The sequence below is a fragment of the Dipteris shenzhenensis genome, chromosome 6 (genome assembly GCF_047967505.1).
Source record: "Dipteris shenzhenensis isolate YYH24624 ecotype China chromosome 6, Dip_SZ_1.0, whole genome shotgun sequence".
Taxonomy (NCBI): domain Eukaryota; kingdom Viridiplantae; phylum Streptophyta; class Polypodiopsida; order Gleicheniales; family Dipteridaceae; genus Dipteris; species Dipteris shenzhenensis.
In genome coordinates this window covers 32841438-32853642 of record NC_141601.1, presented here as the reverse complement: position 1 = coordinate 32853642, position 12205 = coordinate 32841438, and the positions used below count along the sequence as shown (strand labels likewise).

The 12205-nt window shown below is 40.7% G+C and overlaps 1 protein-coding gene across 1 annotated transcript; it reads left to right on the top strand.

The window, feature by feature from the left end:
- The first annotated feature begins 6259 nt into the window (after window positions 1-6259).
- LOC147901070 (amino acid permease 3-like) lies at window positions 6260-8278 on the top strand. The gene is made up of 6 exons (XM_087376267.1): window positions 6260-6384; window positions 6494-6587; window positions 6784-6998; window positions 7121-7260; window positions 7510-7737; window positions 7862-8278. The coding sequence occupies exons 1-6, from the start codon at window positions 6291-6293 to the stop codon at window positions 8276-8278; spliced, it is 1188 nt and encodes a 395-aa protein (XP_087232393.1). The 5' UTR covers window positions 6260-6290.
- Window positions 8279-12205: the final 3927 nt, after the last annotated feature.

Sequence of the window (12205 nt, the reverse complement as noted above, 5' to 3'; positions counted from 1 at the left end):
GAATCATCATGTATGTATGAGAATCATCATTATTTGAAGCCTACGTATGTTTGAATTGTGATAGGTTGCTCCAAAAGATGTTGCTTGCACCAAATACCATGACCGCATCAAGAGATGAAGCGAAGAAGATGCTAACAACGGTGGGTATGGATTATGATACCATCCATGCTTGCCATAATGACTGTATTTTCTTTTATCGTGAGCATGGAGATTTGGCTAGTTGTCCGAAGTGTGGGAAATAACGATATAGAGATGACTTGCAAGGTGAGTAGATATCGGTAAAGGTCTTCAGACACTTTTCCATCATTGCAAGAATACAGCACATGTTTCGATGCAAATCCATAGCGGACTTGATGACTTGGCATGCATCTCATCGGTCCATTGATACACATGGTGGATTCCTGTAGATTGTGTAGCTTGGAAGAACATAGACAATCAGTGGCCGGACTTTGTGAGGGAGCCACACAACTTACATCTTGGGTGCCCATGGACGGCGTGAATCCTTTTGGGTTACACTCGACATCTTGGTCAACATGGCCCATAGTCTTGGTGAATTACAATACCCCACCATGGCTAACAATAAAGAAGTGACATCTCATGCTTGCACTACTTGTGCCAGGGAAGTACAAGGCCAAAAATATGGACGTGTACATGGCACCTTTGATAGACGAGTAACAGATCTTATGGAGAGGAGTGCAGGTTTTTGATATTTTTAGAGCTCCTAGACATACCAATGATATTTTGGTCAGGGGTATCTTGATGTGGACCATGAATGACTACCCAGCATATGGAAAGTGCGCAGGTTTGTGGTTGTGTCTTTACATGTATAATATAGGATTATGCTTTTATGACTCTCTTTTGTGCGCATGTCTTATACTAACACATTCATGCACGCGTGTAGGACTTGTTACAAGTGGGTACCATGCTTGTCTTGTTTGTGGACTAGGTTTGAAATCGCTTGCACGATACTCCAAACATATGAGAAAAAATGTTTATGAAGGTCAGGCTCGATACCTTCCGCTGGACCATCTCGGATGTGGAGGTCAGCTTGATCCACCACCAACAGATTTGAAGGCAAGTGACTTGATTTAGAATGTAGAGGAATATCCTCGTGGTCTGAAGAGGCTATTGGTCTTTCATGAGCTTCCTTATTGGTGTCAGTTACAATTCAATCATCTCTTGGATCCCATGCATATCTTCAAAAATGTGGGGACTACTATTTGGGCACACTTGGTTGGTTCCAAAGACTTGAGAGGAGTGTGAGAAGACTTGCATGCTATTAATAGGATGTCTCATTTGTGGCCCCAAGTGCGTGCTTTGGGAAAAGTTATCCTCCCGAAAGCAACATGGATCCTCTCCATGAGAGAGGAGGCAACGGTCAAGGTGGACATTGCCTCTTTTCAAACACCCACAGGGTACATGCGTTGCTTGAAAGGAGCATTTTCAAAGGACAATAAGCTTAGTGAGCTCAAGTCCCATGATTGGCACAAGGTCTTACAGGTATTCTAAGCTGTAGGATTAGTGTACCACGACGATAATCTTGATGCGTTAGTGTAATTATGATTATGTTATATTATGGACATGACTTCTTTGTTGCTTTGATAGCTCATCCTCCTAATTACAATAAAAGGGTGCTTACAAGAAGATGTTAGAAATGCTATATTCAAGATCAGTGGTACTGTGAGGTATGCATACTATCAAATCGCATTCATTGCATTTTCTTCAATTTAAGCTGAATAATCTATAGACTGATCATGAATATATCTTACATGGGCATGTGAAATAGGTGGATATCTCAAAAAGAGATCTCTATATCGAGCATTGAGAAGACTTGGGTGGACTCCATCGAAGCTGTATGCTTGCTTGAGAAGCACTTTCTCTCGAGCATTATGACAACTCAAGTGCACTTACTTGTGTACATAGTTGATGAGGTGGCCATTGCAGGTACCATTCATAGTTAGTGGATGCTTTTTCTCGAGCGGTTTATGAAAACTTTGAAGGGATTTGTAAGACAAAGAGCAAGACTAGAAGCAAGCATGGCAGAGGGATGGCTTGTGCAAGAGTCATTAGTATATATCAGAGAGTTTCTTGCATCCACGGATCTCGATATGCCACAGGCTTGGCATAACAAGGATGATGATTGCATCGTTGGCGAGGTTCCCCAAGGAAAAGGGATTGAAAGAAAGATGAGCGAAGAGCAAATGGAGAAATTTTATAAGTTTTGTGTCCTCAATAGCAATTAGATGCAAAAGTGGATTGAGAGAGATGAAGCAGGCAAAGTAGAAAGAATAGTTGCAAGAAAGAGATTCAGAGTAATTTACAGGAGATCGCAACCATATCCACGGGATCTCGCCCTTCTACCCACTCACATGTCACTTGATTGGCTACAATTGGCTCTACGTAAAGTCGAATGCGATGGAGAGACAATAAACGAGCGCAAGCGAGAGTTATCATCTAGATGTATAATGCATGTAAGTTTCTTACCTCTTAATGTAATTAAGTAATTATTTGTGGCAATATACACTATAAAATAGATGCATCTTCATTGTTTTAGTGATGCTCTTTTGCAGTACAAAAAGTACACTGCATTATGGTCATATGGATGACATTTTCACGTGGAATACATCGATTCAGAGAGAGTCATGTATGATTGTGGAGTCATGGCTAACTTCACACAAGATAGCCAAGAAAGTGCTTTGGATACCAATCTTCTCTCCTCATAGTGGTTTGCATAGTCGTATTTCTCCACTCACGTTTACTTCATTTGTATGTGTTCCTTCCATTTCAAGATCTTCCGAGTGGTCCGCATAGTCTCATTTCTCCACTCACATTTACTTCATTTGTATGTGTTCCTTCCATTTCAAGATCTTCCGATTGGCTTTGATGATGTTTTCAATAGTTCAATTGTGATGGATTTTGGCACAATCTTTGGGAACTCCAAGACTTCTTGGTCGGCTTGAACTTAGTTTTTGAAGGTGTTGGATCCTGAATTTGGTTGAATACATCGCAAAGTTTATTTCTTGGTCGTCCAGGTTTTTGGTAGACTATCTCAATTTGCCAAAAGGAATGGGAGTTTTGGAAAGAGAAGCCATTTGCTAGGGGTGTTTGCTACATGGATTCGAGCTGATTGACAAGAGAACAATGTCTAATAAATCATAGTAGTACGACTTGGTATACCTCATGAAAAATTCTAGCGGGGTGGTCTACAGGCGTCGAAAATTTTGGTGAGGTGGTTTGCGAACATGCGTCAATGGTGGCTCACGCGTTGGATCTACAACGAACTCGTGGAAGTTGACAATGCTTCTTTCTCTGCTATGAGAAAAAAGCCAGGCTAAGGCCACACTTACCGTGTTCTTTTGGTTGTCGCGCAACCCTAGGATGTATCTACAAAGAATGCCGACAATGAAAACTGATTGCCAATTCTTGAGACTCAAAATTGGAGGCTTGTCTTGAACTCAAATTTATTGAGAAAAACTATTCTTTACTATGCTTTATGCTTTTGAGCTTACACCAAAATAAAGCCAAAGTCACACCCTTAGATCTATATGAAATCAACGTCTCTCATTGTGACACATGGCTCAACAAGAGCTCAGAAAATGAGAAATTTTCCCTAGGTTGCTTCTTGTAAACTAATGTACTAAAGACCAAAGAGAGATTTAGGAGTAGAATAAGACCAAAAGAATCTAGCTCTGAAGGAGAACTAGCTGGATTCAAGCAAGAACTTGAAAGGAGATCTCCACCAAACTCACGAAAGTAAGGGATAATTCCAAGGTCAATAGTGCCATCCACAAAAATGAGTTATTATAAAAACACACCATTAAGTCCACGGATGATTATAGCAGCAATGAGAGAACTAATCAAATTCCAAAATACAAGGGACGAGCGAGTGAGAATCCTCACTCCCATTTGTAAAGTTTTCTCCGAATTGGAGCAATATTACAATGCAATATGGAGGAAGAATACTTGTTGCACTTCCCTAATACATTTGTAGATAAGGCCATTGAGTGGTTTGACTAGTATTGAGATCCATGTGAAAAGGACATATTTTTTAAAAGAGAAACGTTCTTTAAAAACCCCTATTTAGTGATGAAGCTTGTGCTTAGCTTTAATGTTTTCTTTTACAAAATGTACGATGGATGATCCATTTGGAGGGCTCTTTTCACATGTGGGAGATGTTGCCCAAAATCAAAGAGACAAAGGTCTCAAGCTTTATTTTGAAGCTAACGTTGAATTGTCATCAACCTAGTATTTCGAAGCTAAGGTTGAATTGTCATCAACCTAGTATTTGAATCTAGGCCTACTTCACTTTTTGGATCTCTTAGTTTGGATGAAATGTCTTGAACTTGGTAATTTCCTCACTCAATGATATTTTCTCCTCTTGCCAATGGGCAAATTTGAATGATGCTTCCTAGGATTTGTCCATATGGGCAAATTTGAATGATGCTTCCTAGGATTTGTCCATAATGAAACGTTGTAGGTGCACTTATTTAAAATGGGCAAATTTGAACGATGCTTCCTAGGATTTGTCCATAATGAAACGTTGTACGTGCACTTATTCAAAATCTTTGAACCTCTATATCCAAAGAAACAAAGCAAGAAAAACGTGATGATAATTTTGACTTATAATATAAGTCACAAAAGTTTATATAATTTCTAAAAACCTCTTTTTCAAATATCTACGGGATGCAATAATGTTAAAGGCGGACGTTGATGCATAAAATTTTCATTTCTCAACCAAATAGGAAACACGCCTGGTACAAAACAAGGATGGAGGCCTCATCACCCCCCACCTCTGCTCCTCCTATCAATGCAAAAGTTATTGACACATTTTAAGCTTATGAGCTAAAGTGTTCGTGGTAGCCCATTAAGCAAATATGTTGAGAGTGGGATTGCTTTTGACGTGTCAATCGCCGAGTCCCAAGGTCTACAAGATATTAAGAAAAGTTAGCGACACGGTGGAAAGCTCAAAGTCCGTTTTTCTCATTTGCTATATCTCACGGTTGATCGACACTGTTGTAGAGTACAGCAGCGAGGGTCCCCAATAATATACCAAAATCCGGCCGTCACACGCCGGAGGGATTTTACGAAAACTGGACCGGAACCTCATCTTGCAAGGATGATAATGCTGGATCTGTTTAAGTATTATTACTGCACTATATTCCCATTTTATCAATCATCTCCAACGTATTATGAACGCAACGATCTAGTTAGTTATCAAGCAATATCGAATGCAGACTCCAACGTATTATCAAGCATCGAACGCTCTAAAGCTTCGAGCCTTGACTGTTCCGAAAGCGTGTTACAGTGGGGACGGCGTGTTAAACATGGCGAGTCATTGGTGACTCATCAGCATCGCACCACAATCAGGCCAAGTTGCAGAATCTAGATGGTAGTCCTGGGAATAATTGGAATTGACACAGCTACGATTTGGCATCGTGAGTAGATCGATGGATGAATCGCCGCATGAATCTAGATTGAATAATTGGAATCAACACAGCTACGATTTTGGTATCGTACGTAGATCGATGGATGAATCGCCGCATGAATCTAGATTGAATAATTGGAATCAACACAGCTACGATTTGGCATCGTACGTAGATCGATGGATGAATCCCCGCATGAAAGAATCCTATCCAGCCCTTCCTATAAACACGGAACACAAACCGGCCTAGCAGCACAAACCTACCTGGCTCGATACTTTGATCAGTACTCTCTCCTTCAATTGCTTGCTTGCTAGAGTTCGCAATTGACGTTCCTCCAGCAAGAAATCAGCGCTCCAGCTTGGCTGCAAGCTGCTCTTCCTTCGCCTTGCCACGGCAAGCACATTAATCGCCAAGCTTCTGCAATGGGTGCCAAGGTAGCTGCAGATTCCGAGCCCACTAACTTTATCACTAGTACTGGTATAACCTCCACACAGTACTCCCTCAATGGTACCTTGCCTTCCGACTCTAGTCCTACACATCCTGCAAGCAATATCGCAGTTGTTGAGCTCGACCTTGAAGCCAACTATAACACCTTAATGCCAATTGGTGGCGACCAGGACGACGATGGGCACATTCGTCGCACTGGTAAATATTTGTGACAACGCACCGAATTCTCTCGACATTTCCAATAGCGTTTCCACTACTTATCTCCTTCCATGTCCTGCAGGAAACGTTTGGACAGCTTCTGCCCATGTCATTACGGCTGTGATTGGCTCAGGCGTGCTCTCCTTGGCATGGAGCATCGCCCAGCTTGGTTGGGTCGCCGGACCCCCTATTCTTCTCGCATTTGCTTTCGTCACATACTACATGTCCACTTTGCTTGCGGATGCGTATCGATGTCCAGATCCAGTCACTGGAACCCGCAATTACACTTATATGAGTGCCGTCCGAGCTCATCTAGGTCTGTTCATAGACATTATTTTCCCTTGAACACTCTTTCCTGTTGATTCATCTTATCCACTGTTTGTCTTTCGCTGGCATCTAACCAGAATTTTCTCCATCTATTTTAGGTAGAAGGCAGGCATGGATTTGCGGCTTTGTTCAGTATCTCAACCTAGTCGGAACGGCTATTGGATACACAATCACAGCTTCGATCAGCATGGTGTAAGTCTTCCGTTGCTGGATCCCATCTCCTCAAGATTATCTTGTAAATAAACTAGCGCGTCGGAAGGCGCAATATAAATGTTTGGCAGTTCCATGCTTCCTAGTCTATACAATGTCATCTCTATTCTTTCAAAGGTTCACACTGCTCGGTTCCAACAATTGTCGTGACTGATCATTTTCTTTCTCCCAACTGCAGAGCAATCAAACGCTCCAATTGTTTCCATGCCAAAGGCCATGATGCTCCTTGCCATGTCTCCAATACCCTCTATATGGCAGTCTTCGGAGCGTTTCAGATATTTCTCTCCTTCGTACCAGACTTCGACCGGATGTGGTGGTTGTCCATTGTAGCAGCGATCATGTCTTTCGCTTACTCTTCCATCGGCCTTGGCTTGTCTGCCATTAAAACAGTAGGTGGGAATTGCTCCAATAAACTATTAGTCCAAATTTTCCAGTTTCAAGCCAAGCGTATATGGTCTCATCACAAATGGCTACCACCACTTTAGAAGAACTCAACGTATCTTGATTCTGTGCAGAAAACAGCCATATCTCTGGAACGGCAACGGGAATTGGCCTGGATATTCTCTCTCCGACTCAAAAAATGTGGTCTGTTTTCCAAGCACTCGGGAATATTGCATTCGCTTACTCCTTCAGCATGATCCTAATTGAGATTCAGGTACCGACTCCAACAACTCCAGGTTTTTGTTCATCTTGTCGGTGCAGTACTCTCCTTGCATGCCCTTGGCTGAATAGCATTGATGTTCAATCGGTTTGGACGTTGCAGCATGTTTTCATGTCGATCCCTTCGCGTGCAGATTTGGCTTGGCCTATGCGTATTGGGTCATAGGACCAATATGTGCGGAGCTTCGTTTACTTTCCCAGCGCAGTTTTTTGCTTGCTTAATCTAATCTCTATATTTCTGCAGGACACTCTGAAATCACCCCCTGCCGAGAATAGAACCATGAAGAAAGCGACTCTGCTCGGAACTGCCGTTACCACTATCTATTACATGTCCGTTGGTTGCATTGGATATGCTGCACTGGGAAACACTGCACCCGGGAATCTCCTCACTGGATTCGGTTTCTACAATCCTTATTGGCTGATAGACGTCGCTAACGTGTGTATCACTGTCCACCTTATTGGCGCTTACCAGGTAATGAATTCTCCACACCTTATATAAAGGGGATCCTCTTTTTTACAAGTTCCAATTCTATTGGGTTCTTGACGCTCTCTCTAAAGCTTATCTGAATAAATGCGGCGCTCGGATTCGCTTTCAGGTATTCTGTCAGCCCCTTTTTGCATTTGTCGAGAATTGGGCGTCGATCAAGTGTCCAAAGAGCAATCTCATAAATCATGAACACAAGGTTGCTTTCCCCTTGACTGGGCCGTTGACGCTCAGCATGTTCAAAATAGTTTGGAGGTCTTCATTTGTTCTCTTTACCACAATTGTCGCGATGCTGTTGCCTTTCTTCAACGATATAGTAGGCATTCTCGGTGCTCTTGCTTTCTGGCCGTTGACGGTCTACTTCCCTATAGGGATGCATATTTCTCAAACTCAGTTGAAAAGCTGGACACCAAAATGGTTGGCTTTACAGATGCTTAGTGTCCTTTGCTTTGTGATCTCTTTGGCTGCTGGAATCGGATCAATGGCGGGGATAGTGGACGATTTGAAAACGTACACTCCCTTTCAATGACCGTGTAGATCTTGTTGAATGATCACACAAATTTGTCAGGACAGAAGCACGAATAGATACATGGGTCTGCAAAGGCAGGCTGGGAAATGTTAACTTTGCCATGCCCAAATGGGTGTGTCCGCTGAGCATTCGTTGAAAAGGCTGTCTAGAAATAATGTGTAATCTAAAAGAACATGGTTGATTCATTTGACAGTTCTAAATGTCACCACCTTGCAAAATAGCTTTCATAAGGTCTGGAATGTTTAAAATTCGTCGGTTCTAACAAATGTTCGTAAGTGTTAAGTCTACCAAGGGTGGCGCTTGTAGGTTGTAAGTAGTAGTGTGCATTATTCGTAAATGTATGCAATAAATGCAATGCTCTCTCCAATATGGAAATGAGAAAGTTGTTGGTTCTTTAAAGTCTAAGTTGAAACTACTCTATGATATCATGGTTTGTAGATTTGTTGATTGTGTTGTTTTGTGAGAGGTATCTATGATGAAGTCACCACTACTCCCTTGTTTCAACAAGATGGCACATTAAACCTTAGTGGGGTCGTGGCCATTTTGGCAAGAGACCCTCGTTTCACATGCTTTTAATAAAGGTGGTGTCATAAAGCTAAATCACAAAATAATTCACTAACTCTCATGTACCTCATGTAAGGCCAAACACCCATTCCACACAAAGTGACAAAATCATTTGGGACCCTCACACAAAGACAAAAGCCTAAATCTAAAACTCATTACAATGGCCTAAACTACCATTAATCCTAACACTAAACATCCCATTAATATGGTCAACTCAACCAAATGAACTAACTTCTGAACAATGAACATGATTAGCCAAAAACTCTCCATAGATGCTTAGCAGGGCCAAAAATGGACACACAAAAAGGGGACCATTCGTTCTATGTCCAACCTCCACTCCTCTCCCATACACCACCCATCACGAGAATCTTGTTGAGAGTGGGATCTAATATCCTCCTAAAATCTTACCAGTCAATGAAAAGGTCTACCCTTTTAACCATGTTGGCTACCTTCAGGTGCTTGTCATAAATAAGTTCTTTTTTTTATTGTTACATTTCCTCTATGTGTAAAACTACACATTGCTTATCCCTATTCTTGCACGGGTGGGCACTAGCTAACTATTTTAAAATGGCTAGCGGATTAAGGACAACCATAGGCTTATGCTCAAAGGTCTTTTAAGGTGTTGCCATAGAAATTTGAACCCACACCTACATCCCAAGAATGGCTATTTGGGAGATGTGGAGTGAAAGGACCCTTTTAATTAGAGACAGATGCAAGGCCTAATCATTAAGGAGGCTCCAGCATTAAAAGCTCAAGGAAACTTCCTTCTTCCTAAATGGAGGAAAACGGTTCACACACATATCTTTTGATGAGTTCACCAATGTAAAAGGGAAGTTGAACCCACACCAAAAGATCATAATCATTGATTATTCATGAAGATCAAGGGTATTCATTAATGGCCACCATAATTGTCAATAAAAATTCATGTGGCATCATTGGGGGTGTTCTTCAGGCATCGAATCATTGCATGATCCAATGGTTTTCATTGACTATGCAAAAGGCTAGACTCCACACACATGGCACCCACAAGGCAAATACCCTCTCTTTCCTTCAAAAATATAAATTGAATTCGAATGTAACTTAATGTACTCGGGAATTGTCAAAGCCTATGCTTTAGGAGTTATCACATCTCCATTAGTGCTACACTATGCCTCCCTCTACTTTGAAGAAGTCCTCCTCTCATTGGGCAATGATTGTTTTTTTATTTTCTTCATGTTGCTTTTTATAAAATGCTTGAGTTGAGCTAGTAAATTGATAATCATCATAAATCTAAATGAAACATTCAAAAAAAAAACACTTACTTTCACTCAATGTGCATGTGAGACATGTAGACATTCAGCATTTACCACATCAATTAAAAAAATTGTCTTTTAAGGCATGCTTAACAATGCCTAGAGTTGTGATATCAATTGAAACATGTGTATCCCCATTTGTCCTCATAGTGTAGGTAGGATGCAAAGAGGGAGGAGTACTATGCTACTAGCCTAGATGATGGACCATTACCACATGTTATGCCTTCATAAATAGATATGTATTACTAAGATGTGAGGATAAATGGGTTTGTGCAATATTCACATGCTTCCCTAGGTATGCGTTGAATTGTCACTAGCTCTTAGCCTCTCATGGTAACCTTCAAGATATCTAAAATACTTGGGCATGGCATTTTTTGATTATATATTTAGCTTGATCTAGCTAAGTGTGGCACCTTTCTTACACTACTGTACCCTCAATATCTAGGCTTGGTTTGAGTGCAAGCCATGACTCATGTCATCCACATTCCTCCAATCTTTGCATAGTGAGATGCCTTAGTTGCTGGTGATTATTATTCTTCCTTAGTTGCAAAATGATAAGGTGACAATAAATGGATCACTAATGGGAAAAACAAACTTGAATCGATGCAACTATGCCCGGGGGGGGTTCACTATGTAAAACCTCGATATAGCACATGCGATCAAGGGGTATTTAAAAAACCTTCCCTTCTGTAAATATTTAGATGATTAAAGTATCCATTATGTATGAAAATTTGTAGTTTTTGAATTAAAAAACCCCTAATGTATGTATATTTTGAATATTATGTAACTTCATAAAAATATAAAATCCCTTCTGTTGATCGCTCATGCTATCTTACATATTTCTTAGTGACCCCCTTCGCCCTCGGGGCAACTGTGCTATAAAGAGTTGCTCCGATAAGCCATATCTTTTTATACATGGATATGAGAGAGCCATCCTCACATTGGATAATATGATTTTGTTGTCCAAGGATTCCACTTGAATTTGTAGTAGCTACTAGAGATGCTACATCATTGGTTCTACAACAAAAGGTGGTAAGCCACTCGTAGTTGTCAAAAGTGAGGCCATACACAACCCATCTTCTTCTCTTGACCTAGACTATTATGTTGTAATGATCTATGTGAGTCCTTAAAAATATGCGTGCCTCTCTTGTCCTATTAATACTTTCATGCCTTTGCCCTTGCAGCCTTGAATCCAATTTCATAAGCATCTTTGTAGGTTTGCTAGGTCCTTTATACCACACTTGAAATGTCATGAAAAGTTTTGATAGCTTCTACACTCAAGTGGATTCCCTTGGACTTATCAATGCCATTTTGTGACATACCAAGTAAGCATAGGATGTCTCTTCCAGTGATAATACACTATTAAGAATGAATTGCCTCCTCTTAAAATTGGACTTGTGAACTAGTGAATTGAACAGTCAAATAGCCAATGAAATGGTGGAAGGGTATGAAAACATTGGTGGAAGGGAGTGGAGAGACTCGTGGGGAATAAATGTAAAAATTGGAAGTTGTAGAGGCTTCTTGGGGTGGTCACTCTATGAAAAACCATGTAACAATGCAAGCAAGCACAAATTTAAAGTACCTATATATAAAGTGTTACATTCTTTGGTATAACTATTTTCCGCTCTTTCATACATATACATGTTGAAGTTTTGATTTTGAGTATGATACCATAATTATATTAGATAAGTATTTCTAAAACTCCTTCTTGTTCGTAAATAGCCCATAAATGCCCCAAATTAAAAGTGCCCTTCCATTAACTAACCTACTATGTTATAGTTTGAACAATGTGATTGTCAAATTGGGGCCTAGCCGTGAGATTCATATTAGAGTCTCAGCTTGTCTTAGGTTTGCTCCCCGATCCCCTAGGCATTGAATTTGGGCCTTAGACATCTCACCTTATTACTTTATCTTTGTGTCCTTGGATGGACTTATCACAAGTTGTAGCAATGCCTCTATCTTGGCCTACATTTTATTTTCTTACTAGTGAATGCTATCAAAAAATTTTGAGGCTTTGAAGGTGAACTTGATTTGTACCTCACATAGGTGCCCCTTTGAGATTGGTACCTTG

Excerpts from the sequence above, each read along its gene's own strand:
- LOC147901070 (XM_087376267.1), top strand. The coding sequence starts at position 6,291 with ATGTCCACTTTGCTTGCGGATGCGTATCGATGTCCAGATCCAGTCACT. Across the intron at positions 7,261-7,509 it reads TGATCCTAATTGAGATTCAG|GACACTCTGAAATCACCCCC; the intron begins GTACCGACTCCA and ends ATATTTCTGCAG. Across the intron at positions 7,738-7,861 it reads ACCTTATTGGCGCTTACCAG|GTATTCTGTCAGCCCCTTTT; the intron begins GTAATGAATTCT and ends ATTCGCTTTCAG.